The 20,036-nt window shown below is 40.5% G+C and overlaps 1 protein-coding gene across 2 annotated transcripts in view; it reads right to left on the reverse strand.

Annotated features, from left to right (window-relative positions):
* PRKDC (protein kinase, DNA-activated, catalytic subunit) overlaps positions 1-20,036 on the reverse strand; it is a 219,433-nt gene that overhangs the window by 68,841 nt on the left and 130,556 nt on the right. For both annotated transcript variants that reach the window (XM_058698565.1, XM_058698566.1), the window contains 10 exons: positions 18,632-18,756; positions 18,398-18,547; positions 16,788-16,961; positions 16,021-16,119; positions 14,802-15,009; positions 12,616-12,805; positions 10,799-11,011; positions 5,582-5,694; positions 3,240-3,371; positions 146-325 (listed from right to left, as the gene is read on the reverse strand). In XM_058698565.1, the coding sequence (XP_058554548.1) occupies positions 146-325; positions 3,240-3,371; positions 5,582-5,694; positions 10,799-11,011; positions 12,616-12,805; positions 14,802-15,009; positions 16,021-16,119; positions 16,788-16,961; positions 18,398-18,547; positions 18,632-18,756 (1,584 nt within the window). The remainder of the gene's footprint in view (positions 1-145; positions 326-3,239; positions 3,372-5,581; positions 5,695-10,798; positions 11,012-12,615; positions 12,806-14,801; positions 15,010-16,020; positions 16,120-16,787; positions 16,962-18,397; positions 18,548-18,631; positions 18,757-20,036) is intronic.

Genomic DNA, 20,036 nt, shown 5'->3' on the forward strand with positions numbered 1-20,036 from the left:
AGGGAAGAGGTAACCATACAGAATACACCTAAATTGTTAAACACCTTGTGCTTTGGCCTGTGGAACAAATGAAGTTATTGTGACACAGTCAGGTCATGGCAAAGTAGATAATGCATGTTTATGAAGCACATGTGTAGATGCTCACCTGGATACAAGAAACAAAAGGTGGAAAGAAAGAGAACGTGGTGTTAAGAAAATGATTAAAGTCCTGGAGCAACTTTTGAGTAATGATGTTTTTCTCAGACATGGTCTTGTGTTTATCCATCTCTTTTATAATTCCAGAAAACAAGCTACCAAAGAGCTGTTTTGCAATTATTGGGTCTCTCTGTAAAATATTCAAAACAGACAAATTAGGATCTGAAGTAAAAATGCTATAGAATTTACTACTACCATCAGAGCTTATCTGAAAATACAAACTCCTGAAAACATATCTAATTTACATCTCAGTTTTGTTTAGAAAGTTTTATCAGGCACTGACGTGGGGAGTATTTGAAATTTAACCAAATATATCTGTGGTACCATGGATTTGGGGCCCACAAGTATGTAAGCTAACTTCATCACATATGTAGACATAGCTTAACTCACGAGTGGGTCTGGACCTTTGGATTCCTTATCTTTAACGTGGGCATAACACAACACATCTCAGGGTTGTAGTGAGGATTAGCCAAGACACACATGAAGTGATCAGTGCCGTAACTGGGAAGGTCTCTCAGAGAGGTTAAGTGAAGTTTTTAGGTACTATCCTCACATCAGCATTACTGCAAAGCTTAAGAGAACTAAGCGATAAGCTTAAATAAAATGCCAACTTAAAATTTCAAAGTCCCATCATTATGACAATTTAAACTGTTAAAAACCATCAGTAGCCATTTTTGTGCTTTTCATATTTGGTGGCTTCAGCTCTGAAAGCATGCTACCTTTAAAGGCATCTTTTTTGGCATTAACCCTCACACTCCATGACCACAGGAACATTATCCTGTATCTGTGCCTATGACACCAGTATTAAGAATAGTCCTGGCGTGCAGGGTCTATATTTTTTAAATGAAGGCACAAATGCATGAATAAAATTTAAAAAATTATTTTGCTTGATAAAACTGTCTGAATAAAAAGTACAATTTGATCTGTTCTTTGTTATTTATTTTAAGTAATGTATTTGTCTTACAGAAAGTTGTATGGTTGCAATGTAAAATTTCAGAAAATATAGATTAGGAAAAAAGAAAGTATCACTCATAATTCTACTACATGAAGACAGCCACTGCACAGGTTGGTCTCTTATGGACATGCACACATCTGCTGTTCGCTAACTTGCTTTTTTCACCTAACCCGTGGCAGACAGGCTCCCAGGTCTACAACCCCAATTCTTGAGTCTTATGCACAAATTCTCTCATTTCCCAGGGAGTCCCAGATGCTCCTGCTGTTACAGTAATGCAGTGATGATTAAAATAAATAACATCTTCAGAGAACAGAATGCTGCTGCTGGACATGTGCCATCCCGGCTGGTTTACAGGCTCCCCTTTAGTTCTCTCACATGCAAGGCTCATGATGAAGAAGGGGAGCCCCCGGACAGCAGAGGAAGCCTCATCTGTTTTGTCCACAGCTGCACCTCAGTGCTTAGAGGAGTCCCTGGCATCCAGAAGGATGCTCCATACAGAACATGTGTTGAATAAATAAAGTATTGGAATTTGAGAAATATAGGAAACACGTTCCTCCTCAAAGAACAGAAAAAATGTAGTCCTTTTTTTGAAACACTATTCAGCATCTTAATTTTTTCCAAGCACGAATGAGGCGAACTGACTTGGACGTGGGTCTCTACGCAGCATCAGGCTTTTAACCTGCTACCATCCGTACACACCATGTACCTCTCCAACACGGGCAGGTGCAAACCATGCCCAGGAGAGCAGGTGGCAGCACCGCTTCTGAGGCAGTGATGTGAATGCATGTGTGCAAGGCACGAGAAAAACTGGGAAATGGTGGGGGGGAGAAAAACACGGGGCCAGGAATCAGAACACAGGGCTGGGGTTTGTCTTAGTTGCACACCCAGCAAGACATGCTGCTTTAAATCATAACATCCATTCTTTGCTAACTTCAATTCTTCATCTGTAAATGTGTCTAACAACTGCCTTTATGTCACAAAATTACTGAGAGGATCTAATGAGAGAAATGCGAAAGCACTCTGTAACAAACAAGGGTTCTTTCTTCTGTGACAGTAGTTATATGAATCAGCGTGTATAATACAATCGCATAGACTCTCTCTGTCTCTCTACACACACCGCGCGCACGCGCACACACAAATGCAGGGAAAAATGCAGTCCAGTCAATACTCTTGTTCCTACGTCAATTTCTAGATCAAAATAACGTATTACAGTTATATAAGATACCACCCATGAGGGTGAAGGGTACATGGGAATATGTACTATTTTTCCAAATTCCTGTCAATCTATAATTATTTAGGTTAAATAAAAAGCTTAAAAAAGAATAAAAGGCGATGCAGACATACCTACTATATGCAACCTTAGTTCTGAAAATTTAATTACAATAAAATTTATGGCATTATATTTCAGCATCTAACATAATGCCACATATATATTATAGTACTCTTCAACTTTAAAAATTATTTTGATAAAAGTCAAAAGAATCTTAATTGGCCTTTTGGGGAATATATACCTGTTTTTGTCAGAGAACTCAGCTAGAAACTTCATTCACTCTCAATACTTTTATACCCTAATGACTTAGAAAAATATTTCCAATCCTCTACTATTAAGAAAATTAACAGAGAAGGAAGAATACTAGTCCCACCCATAAACTGATACTCCCTGGATTCCCGCCCCCCCCATACCAAAAGGATCCCGTATAAGCAATGATTCAAGTGGTTTAGCACTTTAAAGTTTATAGTAATTTTTTTATACATTATTTCATTGACCAACATTATTGGTAAGAACAGATTTTGCTCCCTGGTTTTACAGATGAAGACACTGTGGCTCAGAGCATTAAGTGTCTTGACAAGGACCCCAAGTGCAGGGCTATCTTCTGGATGAGTTGAAGTAAGTTGCACCAGCGAGAAGAAGGTTTAGAGCCAAGACTTGGACCAATGTCTTTTAACCAAATCCACTGTTTAAGACAAATCAACACCTCAGTTATGTTACAGAATAGCATCAGCCATTTTTTCTTACACCTAGTAGATCCGTGGAACTGTTAAATAGTTTTTATCTGTCAAAAGAAGAATGCAGCGTTCAAGGACCAACCTGGGCCACAGCTTGCAAGGGGGTGATCAGGCTACTGTATTTAATCTGAATGTCAGGAAGGTCTCCTTGACGGTAACTTCTATACAAAATGACTTGGGCATCGTGCTTCATTTTTAACTCACTCTTGATCTCCTATAATCATTAGAACCAAAAAACGAAGATTAGAATTCTTATTTTAAAAAATCAGTAGTGCATGAAATATGATCCTTAACATAAAGGTGAACTTGATGACAATTTTTATCCAAAACAGTTTGGTCACTATGCTTTACCAATCTATGGTAGACAATAAATCCAAAATAAAAATCACTGGTAAATGAACAGCAAAAAAATTAATTAAATATGCATCACAGAGTAATGGGAATATCTAAAATCAGAGAACTTGAATTAAAACTTTTTAAAGCTATCTCAGGGGGCTGTATTTCCTATTTTTTAAAAAAAAATGTTTATTTCTGAGAAACAGAGAGAGAGAGGCAGGGAGAGGGTCCGAAGCAGGCCCTGTGCTGAGAGCAGAGAGCCCGATGTAGGGCTCAAACTCACGAGCGGTGAGATCATGACCTGAGCCAAAGATGGACACTTAACTGACGGAGCCACCCAGGAGCTCGTTTTTCCTTTTAATTCTTAGAAAACTCTTGGGCTCCAAGGCCCAGTGAGACCACAGCCTCCAACGCCTGTTCACCTGCTCAGGCCAGGCTGACCTTGCACCTGCTCTTGAGTCACCCCCACTCCCCACCACACAGGGCTGTGGGACCTGCTCATCTCTGCCTAAAATGTCTTTCCACAGCTTTTCACTCTTGGTTCCCACTGCAGACATCATCTGCAAAGAGTCTTCCTTTCCCACTTCCTGTTAATAGTCTCCCCTACGTGCTCATTACATTGGTTAATTTCCAACACCGCACCTGTTATAATCTTAACTCATTCTGGGCTTGTTCTGTTTTACACGCTGGGCTGTAGCCCCGCGAGCGCTTACATCATATTTACCTCTGTACCCTTAGCATTCAGAGTCGTGCCGGACACTGAGCACAATGCTCCCAACAAATGAAGTGCATGGCCTTCCGATGCCTGATCACCACCACGCATCCTTACTGAGAGGTCAGCCCCTTCAGATGAGAACACGTGCCTCACAGGGCATGAACAGCCCCACACAGCAGGCCGTTCCACATTTATTGATTATTAAAAGGACTTTCTTTGTGTCAGACCAAAATATCTCCCTGTGATTTCTGCCCAATGATCCTGGTTTTATCTCTTCCCTCTGCTCAGAGTCTGCCTCTTACTTCCTTCAGGCAAGCCCAGCTGGGTTTCAGGTTTAATTAGGGGCTGTGGCTACCTCTCTGGTGGGCGAAGCAGAATGCCCTGCAGGTGGGGAGGAGCCGCTGACAGGTAGCGTAAGAGGATCCCGGGGCACTGAAATTTTGAACCCTCTTCTTCAAGAGAATAGCTGTCCTTATAGAGACAAGAGAAAGATGCAAAGTGCATTTTCTTACCACAGACAATATAGTGGAACCATTCGGCCACTTCATACTCAGATGTGGAAGTTAATTAAGGGATTGAGGATTTAAACTGAATTAATACAAAGCCAGTTTTTTTTGTTAACTCACAATCTCATCTTTCTCGAAAATTCTGTCATAATTACTGATTCATAAGTAATACTGAAGCTATGGCTAAACAACCTCTTTCATTATTTCCACATTTTGAGAAATGTTTAATTCATGCCACAAAAGGTCCTCAAGTTCCTGCTTTCAGCAGATAGCCCTGAACCATCCACCAACCTGCCCACCCCTTTCTCTGGGCTCACCGTTCCCTCTTCATCCAGGCACCCCCCATGACAGGGGCTGGTTGTAATGTGGCCTCACCCCTCTCACTACAGCTTATTGATTCCACAGTAGCCCCAGACCAAAGGTGGGTCAAGGCTCTGGCCAATCCCTCCCAGAGGCTAAAGCTGTAAGATGATTCAGGAATGAGTGGGGGCTGCATCCGTCTCCACCACATGGAGAAAGCCAGTCTGTACCCAGAGAAGAACAAAGCCAGACTGCAGTGAGAGTCCCAGATAAAGGGCAGAGGTGAGGTCCCGGCAGTGCCTGTGAGCCACACCATAACACAGACTCATGGGACTACCCACATGGGTCCCATTCCAAGATTCCCGCGACTTCATCAGTGAGTCATGACTGTCCTTTGCATCTACGTTAGAGGACTAATCTTTGGTTCAGAGGAACTTTAATTCATATAGTGGCTGCTTCTGTAATTTTGTTTTGGAACAAATATCTGATGGGAAGCTTATTTCCTTAGTATATATCCTTTGATATAAAATAAGTATTTCTGACCAAATTCTCAAAACAGATACAAACCTTCTCTCGTTTTTGTTCGGCAACACCTTTTCTGGCATAAATCAAACTGAGCTTTTCTTGGTCCTTTATAAATCGCCTGCGTAATCTTAATATTTCTGCCCGACTGTCTGTACCTGAAGAATATAAAGCAGGTTTGTTACAGATGGCCAATTCGCAGTTGGCTTTACCTCCTTTCTAGAATCTTCTAAAAGTGGAATTGTTTGCTTATCTCCATTTTTTACTTTCATCTAGTTGTTCTGTTTTGTTTGTTTTAATGACATAGAACAGCACAGGAGACCACTAATCAGTTTTGGAAGCTAGAGAATAGAAAGTTATAACTACGCAGCCGAACCCACTGCCACCATGCAGAGAACGAGGGACAAAGCAATGACAGTGGAGAAGACCTGGAAGGCTCAGGGTCTGGCAGCACCCGGCACCTCCAGGGGAAGGGAGGAAAGTGAAGCTACAGCAGGAGGTGTGGTTAGAAAGCAATGCCCCCACCCCCTGCCCACCATGCTGCAGGTAGATAGCCTGGGAGAGGACACAGGGCCCATGGGTGCACAGGGCGGCATGGCTGCAGGCAGAGCAACTACTCCACCAGCGACCACAAGGGCTTCCGGAACCTGCAGTGCCTCCTCCTTCTTGGCCTCCAAGGGTGCTGGCACCCTGGCCTAAAGCCTGCAGGCAAGAGACTAGAGATTTTGCCTCTGGGTAATCCACCAGCACAAAAGCAGAGACCAAAGTATTGACACATCATGGGGTTCCACGTCCTGGTCTAGGCTGACCTCCACACGCCCAATGTGCAGCTATTCCAAATGCCTTTTGAGTGCCCCTTCTGGGAGTATAAGCAAAAAGCCAAGTCACCAGACATTGTGAGGAAACCTTCAAACATGAAAGACAGAAATGAAATTAAATAATAGGGAAAGAGCAACCGTTGAAAGCAGCCCATCTGGGAAAAAAATTTTTTCCAAAACTTATCATTTATCAAAAAGAGTAGAAATTGCAACAGTGGATCAAGGACTGGAAGGGCATTCAGGGAACATAAAAAAAACTCATGGAAACTAAAAATATGATATCATAACTTAAAAGAATTACAAGGTAAGGTTGAAGTGATTTCCCAGAATACAAAGCAAAATGAAAAAAACGAGAAAATTACCAAGGTAATCCAGAAGGTCTGCTATCCAAGCAAAAGGATTACAAATATAAAACTGGGATGAGGAAATCATCAACAAAATTATCCAAGAAAAAATATTCCAAAACTGGAAAATGAGTTAGCAATGTGACAAGACCCTCCTTGTGCCCAGAAAACTGGACTGAAACAGACCTGCATGCACCAAAGGACACTTTTGTGAAATTTCCTAAAACTCTTAAGATCTACTGCAGAGAAAGGATACAATTCTTACAAAGGATCAACACAAAGAATGCCACCAGGTTTCCCTACCCAACCCTGGGGACTAGGAACCCCTGATTATATGTTCACACTCAGAATTCTATGGCTAAATTACCCAGCAGGGGTGAGTGTGATCAAAAGCAACGTAAGGCATCAAGGCATCAAAAACAGCTTGGGGCGGGGGGGGGGGGGGGGGGGGGGGCGGTGCCTGGGTGGCTCAATCAGTTGAGCATCCCACTCTTGACTTCAGCTCAGGCCAGATCTCACAGTTTAGTGAGTTTGAGCCCCCCAGGCTCTGCACTGACAATACAGAGATTTTTTCCCTCTCTCTTGCCCCTGCCCTGCTCACACTCTGTCTCTCTCAAAATAAATAAATAAACTTAAAAAAAAAAAACCCAAAAAACCCAACAGCTTACTGTTTCTGACCCTTTTTCTCAGGAAGCTACTCAGGGAGGTGATCCACCAGAAAGAAGGAACACACCAAGGAAGGAGAATCAGATCCAGGAGAGGTGAAGAGACCCTCAGGATGAGCAGGGTGTCCAGACCATGGCTGAACAGACTCCGAGAGCAAGCAGCCTGGAACAGGGCAACCCAAAAGCTCCAGGAAGATTTTTTTTTTTTTAAGATAAAACATTTATACGTTGGGACACATTAAAAGATAATTCAGAGGAAAACAAGTGATAAATATGTAGGAATCTAAACCAAAATAATTATTAATGCCCAGAAAAAATTATTGTACAAGAAAAGTAACCATAGTATCACTACGGCTTGAACACAAATAATATTTATGTAGCCAAAATAAGAGGAAAATATGATGAAACCAAGACCAAGACATAATATCGCAGGAGGAAAGCACAGGACGAATTCACTGTGGTGTGTGTGGTGGACGGGGGTAACAGACAAGCTGGAGCCAAGACCTCGATGTCCACAGTGCAAAAGCCAAAAGAGAACGACTCATACCGGACGGGAGAAAAAAGGCAGGGTGGTAATATACAAATAGTGTCCGGAGCTATGGAAGGGTGTAAGTGGTTGTGTCTGGAATTGGGGAAACGGGTATGGTTACTGTTTCTCCTTCTCCTTCTTCCTTTTTTTAATTAACTAATTAATTTTTAAATTTACATCCAAGTTAGTTAGCATATAGCACAACGATGATTTCAGGAGTGAATGGGTTACTGTTTCTTCTAACAAGCTTTGGCAAAGTATTTGGCTCTTTAAACTACATGCATGTATTACTCTAATACAAATAACTAAAGGAAACTGAAATAAAGAATTAAAATAATGGTTGAAAATGATGGTATTTTAATTAGGTTACAATTTCAAATTTTTAAGTTTTAAGGATAATAAATAGTATCACAATAAGGATTAATTTACCATTTTTTTTTTTAAAGTTTCTTTATTTATTTTGAGAGAGTGTGTGAGCAGGGGAGGGACAGAGAAAGACAGGGAGACATAGAATCCCAAGCAGTCTCCTCGCTGTCAGTGCAAAGCCCAATGCAGGGTTTGATCTCACAACAGTGAGATCATGACCTGAGCTAATATCAAGAGTCCAGTGCTTTACCGACTGAACCATCCAGGTGCCCCCACCATATATTAATGATTTTCAAATACTCCTCTCTAGGCAAGAAAATACATAAACCCCAAAGAAGACAGTGTGCAAAATATTTTACATCAACAAAGGTACAAGGGGAGATTCAAATATATTAATCAAATTAAAATGGATAGCTAATAGTACTCATTTTACCTACTCAGTTCCAGCTTTTTCAAATTCATATAAAAACTTTTAAGGAAAATGGTTTAAAAGTTAGGTTTCACCTCTTACTGCCTTAATTTCTATACAAAGTCAGTGAAGACAGGGAAACACTGCTCAACAGCTTGAGTTGTGGACTATACATCCTCAGCATTTCCCTGTTCCTGAGCCTCCTGCCCGTTCAGCAGAGTTGGCCACAGGCAGTCACCATGCATTAGGAGGACTGGAGGCTGCCCCAGATGCACACCTACCTCTTCAACAATCCCATGGGAAGGTGCACGGCCATGGGTTTGGGGTGAGCAAGTACAAAGGGTGTGAAAGACAATTCATGAACCGTGGGAAGGTGACAGTCACTCCGGGACTTCATTTTAACTTCGGGGCTTTCATTGTCAAAGTTACAGAAGGACAGAGAGCCATGCACTCTGGTGGAAGACAGTTTGGCAAAGAAACAGCAGAGGAAGAAGATATAAAAGAAAGAAGACTGGTGGGAGGCAGACGAGCAGGGTCAGGGCATACCAGGAATGCGCTCATGAGCTCCCTTCAAACCCAGAGTGCTAAGCAAAAGAAGGCTGGATTTAGCTCTCCTACAATCCAGAGAGTTGTGTATGGCTACAGATTTGCGACTAAATGCGAAACAGAGTGGTTGGAAGCGAGGAAAGCATTTCATGCATGTGTTCAGTTCCTATGATTCCATTAAAAGGAATTTACCCTTATTTAAAATAAAGCATACCAGTGGCACTTGGCTGGCTCAGTCACTAGGGCATGCAACTCCTAATCTTGGGGTTGTGAGTTTGGGTGAGTTGGGTGTAGAGATTACTTAAAAATAAATCTTAAAAAAAAGAAAGCATATCAGAGGGGAGGTGGGGAGAATGGGTGAAACAGGAGAAGGGGATTAAGTGTACTTAAAACATCACGAGCACTGGGTAATGATGTACAGAATTGCTGAATCACTATAGTGGACACCTGAAATTAATACAGCACTGTATGTCAACTACACAGGAATAAAATCAAAAACTTAATAAAAACATTTTTAAAAATAAAAGGAATTTACCCTTTCTCCTGATTTTACTTCTTTATACCTGAATTCATATGGTTGGCATTTGCCCAAGGTTCTATGTTGGGACCTTTTGTCTCTCCACCTTCTTCCTCTGGGCTTTCACTCACTCCCAGAGCTGCCCTTCTCCCAAAGAGCCGACTTGAACCCTGGCCCTCAGCATGGGGTCTGCGTGTTCTGCCAGCACTTCCCTGCAGCCCCCGTGGCGCGTCTCCCCTCATCTTCCCCACTGGGACCCTGGGTGTATTCGGGAGGTTGCCTGTGACCTCAGCCTCCCAGGCTCCCTCGGGCAACCCACATGCTGCTCCATGCGGGCCCCTTAAGGAGTCATCCAGAGACCCCTGCTGTCTGTCTGGGTCACTACAGACAGCTGTGGTTGCCTCCATATCCCCAGCTGTCTGCTCTATGCTCCCAGTGGGCATGTCCCACACCACCACTTTGGTCAGACTGCCACAGGGCCTGCCAGTCAGTACATGTTCTCGAGCTGACCTGGGTCCCTTCCACTTCCCAAACATGCTCCATACTTCCTGCCTTGGTCCTTGTTCACCCTCCCTCTTCCCACACCCAAGTCCACAAGGCTAGTCCCAAAGGTGGCCTCTTCCTCAGGTCCTTTCTGGTGCTCTCTCACTCTCTCTCTGAGACTTGCTAATTCTGCCTCATCTCAGCATCACCTACCTGTTGCCTTACCAAGCCCTGATGTTCAGAGAGTCACCACATGAATGGACTGAGTCCAGTTTATTCTATAGCTTTTTCTGGTCCACCTAAAATTAGGCTTTCAACATGGCAAATGCCCATTTATTAAATTAAATTTTACTATTACTATTATTACTTTTTTTTTAAAGTAAACTCTACCCCCAACATGGGGCTCAAACTCACAACACCCAAGATTAAGAGTCACATGCTGTACTCGCTGACCCAGCCAGATGCCCCTGAATTAAATTTTAATGGTTTTATTTACAGGTTACAAGGAAATGTGAATGCAGTCAGAAACACACTTTATCTAAGCCTCCGCATTAACTTAAATACATTTCAGCAAGCTTACTTTACCTTTTGCTTTGTTATCCACCTCGTCCCCTGGAAGTCCCAGTCTTTTTTTCCCAAAATCAGGGCCCACTAACTTCAAGGGTGATCTCTGTGCCTTTTCACTCTTCTTGTGGGCAAATAGCAAGGAGGAAGATGAGGAATCCGAGGATGAGACTGTATAATCCATCAGCGGGTCAATACTGCTCCCAGTCAGCCAATTAAAGGAGCTTCTGCCATCTGCAAATGTCACAGCATGCTCAGCTCTGCACAACCTGCCATACCCACACAGCACCACCGCACCTGCCACACTGGGAGCCACACTGTGGGACACAAGGTGTGCCTCATCCTGGGGATGACACCTGGGGCCTCTGTGTGCTCACCTGCCATAGGAATGGGGACAGCTCCTCCAGGGAGACAGCCATGTCAGGGTAGAGACACTGGGCAGAAGTTCTATCAGTTACTAGTGAGCGACCCGAGGCAGCTCAGGTGTCTGGGCCTCAGGGTCCTCATTTGTGAAGCAGGAAAATACTCCACCTGCTCCTTCAAGCAGTAACACCTTTTCTGTGTTATAAGGTACTAAGATCCATGTCTTCTAACATCAATATCATAAAATATCCATGGTAGTTATTCAAATCAATCCTACTTCTAGAACCAACAGACATGAAAAAATTGATATAAAGGAAAAATGTTTGAAATATTTATATGAAATGATTTACGGGGCACCTGGGAGGCTCAGTCGTTTGAGCGTCCGACTTCAGCCAGGTCACGATCTCGCGGTCCGTGAGTTCGAGCCCCATGTCAGGCTCTGTGCTGACAGCTCAGAGCCTGGAGCCTGTTTCAGATTCTGTGTCTCCCTCTCTCTCTGCCCCTCCCCTGTTCATGCTCTGTCTCTCTCTGTCTCAAAAGTAAATAAATGTTAAAAAAAAAAATTAAAAAAAAATTGAAATGATTTACGTGTTTTACTCTACAACTTGTACTTTGCTGATCAAAGGAAACAGGTGAACAATTTAAGAAAGAAAAATTTAATAACTATAAACACAGTAAATGATTTTGGTTTAGCTCTTCAGTACTTGCTTTTGAGATAAAGGATTTTAACTTTGTTGCATTAAACAGACTTTTCTGGACAAAACCAAAGCAAAACATAAATGTACTGTAACTTTTGCTGTTTCCAGTCAAAAATAATCCTTTTCAACTTTTTTTATTGTGGTAAAATTTAGAGAACACCAAATTAACTATTTTAACCATTTTGAAGTGTACATTTCTATGCATCAGGTATATTCACACAGTTGGGCAACCATCTCCACAATTTAGCTCCAGAGCATTTCCACCTTCTCAAACAAAATTCCGTATCTTTCTTTTTTTTTTTTTTTTTTTGAGAGAGAGAGAGAGAGAGAGAGAGAGAGAGAGGTTGAGAATGCATGTGCATGCACTCACAAGCCTGCACAGGGGAAATACAGAGGCAGATGGAGAGAGAATCTTAAGCTGGAGCCCGATGGGGGGCTCGATCTCACAACCATGAACCTGAGCCAAAATCAAGGGTTGGACGCTTAATTGACTGAGCCACCCAGATGCCCTAAAATGCATATCCTTTAAATACTAGCTCCCTATTGCCTCTCACCCAACCCCTAGAGGCCCCCTTCCACTTTCTAACTCTAAGAATTTGACACCTCTAGGAACTTTAATCCTTTTCTCCTTTGACTGACATGACTTTTCTGTGGTTCTTACCACTTTTTTCTATTACTGTTTCACTACTCTTACAGCCAATGTTCTTGCAGTGGAGGCTGCTTCCATAGATCATACTGCCTGGTGCAAAGCAGGCACGTGTTCAGGCTGACAGGTACCTGCAGTTTGTGTAGGTGTGAAGTCATACTGCTGTTGGGTGGCCCGTATCTGCTTAGCCATCGCTCCTTGAACTGGGAGGGATCCCTCCTGGGTCCGGGTCTGGAGAACACTTTGGGTGGCCTGAGTCTCAATAAACATTGGAGTGAGGACAGTACTTCGGAAACGCCAGTCAGAATCAATGGTATATTCCTGCATGTAAGAGAGTTCCGAATGAAATCATGGTCCTTCTTTAGCAACACTGAAATAATTTTATTTAAAATCCAATGGTGCCATTAGCAGACAGGTATATAATTTCATATATCTGTGTGGGAAACAGCTGAAGAAGAACCCCTTCAAATTTAAAAATTTTAAATAAATTATTTGCCAATTAGAATATACTAATTAGTATTGGGAGAGGAAAACCATTTTTCTCCTCCATCACATTCTACATTAAATGGCTTAATGCCACACCCAGTAATGGCACCACAGCTGCAACAAGCTGAGAAGTCAGGCTATGCTGCCTGGCTCAGCATAGACGAACTGAGCACAACTGTTATTATTTCAATCATCACAGGCCGTTAAGGCTGCCGAGAGATAGCACAACCTTAACATCTACCAAATGGATTGGGGGGTGCTAATGGGGAAGGGGGATGGTATTATGGAGAAAGGAAAATCCAAGTGGAGGCTGAAAGGGGGACAAGTGTGAGCATGTGAAGAGAGTGTGAGCAGATGAGGTTAAAGCAAATAGAAGTGTTTCAGAAAGGATGTGTGAGAATTCCAAATAAACTAAGAAGTCCAGTATCACTAATCACCGGGGAAACACAAATCAAAACCACAATGAGTCATCACTTCACATCTGTCAGGATGGCTATGCTCAAAAACGCAGGGGATAGCAAGTGTTGGCAAGGATGTAGAGAAGAGGGAATCCTCATGCACTGCTGGTGGGACTGTAAATTGGTGCAACCACTATGGAAAACACTATGGAAGTCCTCAAAAAATTAAAAACAGAAATACCATAAGGTCCAACTATTCTACTTCTGGGTAAAAAAACCACTAACTTGAAAAGATATATGCATCTCTATGCTAGCTTATTAGTAATAACCAAGACATGGAAGCAACTTTTGTGGTCTATCAATGGATGAATGGATAAAGACGTGATGTGCGTGTGTATACATACATAGATACATATAGGTGCGTGTGTATGTACGCATATATATATATATATATATATACACATATGTATATATATGCATATATATATGTATGTATATATATATTGTATATATATTGTATATGTATATATACATACATATATATATATGCGTACATACACACATACACACAATGGAATATTATTGAGCCATAAAAAAGAAGGAAATCTTGCCATCTGTGACAACATGGATGGACCTTGAGGGCATTATGCAAAGTAAAATACATCAAAAAGAGCAAGACAGATACCACATGAATCTCACTTACATGTGGAATCCAAAAAACAACAATAACAAAACAAAAAGCCTGAACTGATACATATAGAGAACAGACTGGGTACTGCCAGAGGCAGAGGATGGGGGAAAGGGACATGGGTGAAGGGAACCAAAAGGTACACACTCCCAGCTAAAAAAACAAATGAGTCATGGGGATATAACGTGTGGTTATAATAATGTAATTAATAATAATAATAATAATAATAATGTATTGTATATTTTAAAGTTACTAAAAGAGAAGATGTTAAAAGTTCTGGTCACAAGGAAAGAAAGTCTGTAACTCCATGGTGATGGATGTTAGCTAAGCTTATCGTGGTGATCACATCACAGTACATACCAATATTAAATCAGTATGTTGTATACCTGAAACTAACATGTCACTTATATCTCAATAAAACAAAGACAGCCAGTTTAACTCTATTAGAAAATGTTTGCTGACTAACAGATAGGAAAAGCTTATAATATTTATTATTATTATTATTATTTTTTTAACGTTTATTTATTTTTGAGACAGAGAGAGAGCATGAACAGGGGAGGGGCAGAGAGAGGGAGACACAGAATCTGAAACAGGCTCCAGGCTCTGAGCTGTCAGCACAGAGCCCGACGCGGGGCTCGAACTCATGGACCATGAGATCATGACCTGAGCCAAAGTTGGATGCTTAACCGACCAAGCCACCCAGGCGCCCCTATAATATTTATTACTGTAGAGACAAATACTTCACCTGAAATTCACATTCTGACAGAGGATGTTCAAACACAGGGTTTGGATAATCTGGGCTCATGCTGGTCATTTCAAGCAGAAAATCTGTTGCTAAACTTAAAAAGTGCACTTCTATCTTTGGAGAATATAAGGAATTTAGTGCCAACAATCGGTCCAACGTATTTGAAGGTAATCTAGTTTCATGGCTCCAGAAGTTTCGAATAATTAACCTGAAAAGCAGAGAGGAAAGATTTTTCAGATATTGTCAAATGAGAAAGAATGCCCTACACATGGTGTCATGTCGAGAAGATAGTCCTTCACCCCTATAAACCTTAACGTGAGGAAAACCACATTCAAAATTGTATCAAGAGTGTAACATGAGTTATGAACACCAATATGCACTGAAGGAAGGGAATATTCCAAACTTCAGCATATTTAACAAGAGGTGAAAAACTAGATGATTTTATTCTTATCCCTATTATCTGGGAAGTTTTCAATGATGAGTATACAATATTAGCTATTTTGAAACTGAGAAAACACCTTAAGAAATTATATAAAATCCTTCACTAGCTTGCTAAAACAATTCACTCCAAAAATTAGTGCCATAAAATATTCAAAACTTAAACTAGTTAAGAGCCAGGTTAGGCTTTACAATTTATGAATGCTTATGAAATCCAAATGTAATTTGAAAAGCAAAAATGAGTTTAAAATTGTGACAGAATGGAAAATTAATTGATATACAGAATCATACAAAAAGCTTATGACCCTTCTTTTATAATTAGTACTTGACAAAACGCTCATAAAATTTAGATATTTTAGAGAAAAACAATCGTCATTTGTATTTTCCTATATAATCATTATAGTTTCCTCCTACTTCTGAAGTTTCAAACATTTCATTCAATATTAATATGTATAGTGTGATCTCAACCATGAGTTAAATGAGAAACATAATAATCAGCATTACAGATTTTTTTATTTTGAAACACTTTAATTCACTGTGTGAGCAGAGAGAGCTTTACCCACAGTTTTTCAAGAATTTTTTATTAAAATCACTTCTCAGAATTTTTAAGTCTTAATGTGATTCAAAATACATTTTTATTAAACATCATGAATGCATAAAGCAGAGAAAATGGTAATACTATAAATATAATTCTAAAACTGTGGACAAATACTCAATGCTAGTCTAGAAAGAAACATCCCTAATTTATTTGTCTTGGCCTTATTATTCGAGAAACACATACTGAAGCCCAGCGTTCTCATCGATCAACCCTTGAATCAACACATCTTTTGCCAACTTAAATATTTCCCTGGAGTCCTCATCTGCTTGACTTTCTGGATCTCTGAGAAAAATAACAAAATGACAAAACATTAATATTGTCTTCTTATCACTTTTGTTCAACCGTAATAACACCAACCAGATTAAAGTAAAATAATCTGGCTTTTCCCGTGGAACTTTAACTTCCCAAACCATAGCAGAACCTACCCTCATACGGACATACCCTGACACCTTCCTTTGGTGACTCTGCAAGCCCATCCAGGTGACTGTCATCACCCTTCCTACAGTGTGACAGGGCTCACGTGCACAGGACAGCGTGGGGGGGGAGGGGGGATAATGGGAGTAGGCTGCAGGGGTTCCCTGGGAACGCTAAGAGGTCCTAGGATGGACTCAGACCCCATGGGAAGTGCTGTGGTGGCAGTCCTATAGGATGAAGACATCCCACAGAGTTCATTTTCTTAATTTTGTCAGATCTTAAAAGGAGAACTGTAAAAACAAATTACAGTATTAACTCAACCAAAAACTGCACATTCTGAATATTTCTCACGAATACATGAAATGAATTAAAATAAGGATAAATGTCAATATACTAAAATAAACTCGTTTTAATTAATAATCCTACGTTTAAAAATGTTTAAACATTTTATTATTTATTATAATCTACTCCAGATTGCTATTGGCACCCAAATGCTCCCTTGAAAAAAGTAATATAAAAATTAATGTACAGCTTACCGGTAATTGTCATGAACCCACATAAGAATATTATACATTTGTTCCCTACACACTGGAGAAGGATGAGAAATGAATTCTACAACAGGATTCAGAAGTTCTTGGAGTTCTACTGGTTTCAATTTTGCCATCATCTTATAAATTATGTCCAAACACACTTTCTGTCTTTCATCATCTCTACAGTAAGAGAGGGTTTTAAAAACATACCAATTTAATAATTTTTATTATACTTTCAGATGTGACAGGTAACTTTTTCTTCTTTGTGCTGTTCTGTATTTCAAAATTTGTTACAATGGAAATATAAAAATTACATCTTAAAAAATTATCATGAGCTACAGTATTAAAAATAAACAAATTAATTCAATATGGTACCCTGTATTGGATCCTAGAATAGAAAAAGGACATTAGTGGGAAAACTGATAAAATCCAAATAAAATCTAGTTTAGTGATCAATAATGTACTAATGTTAATTTCTTAGTTTTGACAAATATGCCACAATTATGTGACATGGAAAAAGTGGGTTAAGGGTATGTGGGAATTTTCTGTATTGTCTTTCAACTTTTCTGTAAATATTAAGTCATTCCAAAATAAAAGTTCATTTTTTAAAAATCCGAAATGTCAAACAACATAAACTAAATATAAAGGATTTCATGATTTTAAAACAATGATTTCAAGTGCTATTCAGGCTACCTGGCAGGTCATACAACGAGTCAAGGGTAGTCTGAGCCCCCAATAAGGTGCACGTCTATTTCCTTATTTTATGTATCTTTTCTTCCTACAGCACCCAGCTTAATGCTTCACATGCAGTTGATATTCAGTAAATGTCTAATGAAGGATATCACAGCGCCATAACATACATTCTTTGTTACTGGCACAACTCTACATTTATCAATAATTTATCCCCATGTAAAAAAATACGTCCACAGACAAGGCCGGAAAACAGTACAGAGAAATAAAAATATTGTGAGCAACAGCATCTCTTTTCACACCTATTTTAATAGTATAATATGGGGGGCACCTGGGTGGCTCAGTCGGTTGGGTGTCCAACTCTTGATTTTGGCTCAGGTCCTGATCTCACAGTTCATGGGTTCGAGCCCTGCATGGAGCCCCACATCAGGCTCTGTGCTGACAGTATGGAGCCTGCTTGGGATTTTCTCTCTCCCTCTCTCTGCCTCTCCCCTACTCCCTCTCTCAAAACAGATGAATAGGCTTTAAAAAAATATTAAAAACTAGTATAATGTGATTTTGAAAATAAATGAACAATGTTAACAAATAATGGATGCCTCCTAGCTGGAAAAAATGGTACAGAACTCAAAATCATGCATTTTAAATCTGAGAAGAGCCTTAGGTAACACTTGAGATGTGGCTTCCCCAAGGTGCCAGGTTAAAGAAGACAGGAGGGGCAGGCCCCACCACTTTTAATTCTGATTAAAATTTAACAAGTACATATTTTTAAGTTTATCTACCTTGAGATGTACATATATACATAGTCGTATATAACGAATATATATTTTATGAAAACCTACAAGTTCTGAGTTGAAGGAGACAGTTGAACAAATCAAAATTTTATGTGCCAGCTGCATCTGAGAACACAGGGCTGGCTTTGCACTCACCTATATCTCATAACTTGAATGAAATCCTTGCTCTTTAACTGTAAGTAGAGATCTGTTATTTCCTCTGCACGACACAGCACCACCTCCAGACAGAGAGTCTTCATCACCCCATGAAATTTGGGCAGCAGGAAGAACACAGTGTTCATGAACCTAACCAGTGGACATGGCCAATGAGGGAGAGGGCCGTCGCAGACCCTCTCCCCAACAGGACGTCCACCATGACTGATATCCTACCTATCGGCAAGAGGAGGAAAGTTCTTCACAGCTTTGTTCAAGCACACAATAAATTTGTCCTCCATCATATTTTGATGCTGCTTCAACTGTTTTACAATCAATTCATACACCAAATCTTCCAGTATCTGAAAAATTAAGTTTCTTTTCAAATACACAAATGCGAAACTTACGTTAGTTACTGAAAACAGGTTTGTCTTAGTTAATTGAACCCATGGAAGATGTCCAATGCTATCACCTACAAGGTAAAGGTGTTCACAAGGTACAGTGCCAGGAGTGTGCACATTAACCACTGGACACAAGAGGCTCTGGGGCTGTGAGTTCAGGCAGGCCAGGCCACAGCCATGACTGCTCTGTGCTGTCACCACTGGTGGCGTCTAGCTCTTGTCAGATGGCAGGCTGATAAAGATTGGTGCTTCCTTTTCACATCCAAAATACTGCTAAAAAGTCATTTGAGAAGCTGAACTAAAATCAGTGATCAAACGCTGTGTAAATACATTTTATGATGCCAGTGTTCACATACCTGGTCAAATATTCACACAAACCAGAATTTTCAGGCAACTTTATCTAAAAAGCCACCTCCACCATTGTCTACCTCCCTATATCCTGTTTTTTCTTCATCATGTACTACTATCAATGATGAAAGATTTGTCTATGTATTGTCTGCTTCTCTTCATCAAATGTTAGCTTCCTGAGAAGTGGGGGTGGCCAGGACTGCTCTGGCTACACCCCCAGAGCCCAGAACCAGCCAATAAGATAACGAACATATGCAACTGACCAACATACATAACCAACATTATAATACAGGTAACCAACAGAAGACAAACGCATGCACATATATACTGACAACTGGAGACTACCTCTCAGGTGCCAAGAGCAATTCAGTGGTTGGAATAGGACTGATTCTCACCAACTTCTTTATATTTTACTCTGTTCTTCTAATTTCTACACTAAATCAATACCATTTTATATTCAGAAAAGAACAATGTAAAACCAAAGTGTTTATCATTACTACTAACTTGAAATTTAAGTGAAGAGAGATTAAACTTGGGATCTACTGTAATTTGTTCCATCTGTGCTGAAAACTTAGCATACTATGTAAATTGAAACCCAACATCTAAGGATATGAGAATCATGTAAAATAAGGTAATTCGGAATTTAAAATTTTTAAGCGTGCCTGGGTGGCTCAGTCAGTTAAGTGTACAACTCTTGATTTTGGCTCAGGTCGTGATCTCAGGGTCGCTGAGATTGAACCCTGCATGTCAGGCTCTGCACTGACAGTGTAGAGCCTGCTTAAGATTCTCTCTCTCTGCCCCTCCCCACTTGCGCACACTCTCTCAAAAAAAAAATTATTTTACAAAAATAGCTGGTAATTCCTAAAATAAATTATAAGCGAAGACTGACCTCC

This window comes from Neofelis nebulosa, chromosome 14 (assembly GCF_028018385.1).
Source record: "Neofelis nebulosa isolate mNeoNeb1 chromosome 14, mNeoNeb1.pri, whole genome shotgun sequence".
Classification (NCBI taxonomy): Eukaryota; Metazoa; Chordata; class Mammalia; order Carnivora; family Felidae; genus Neofelis; species Neofelis nebulosa.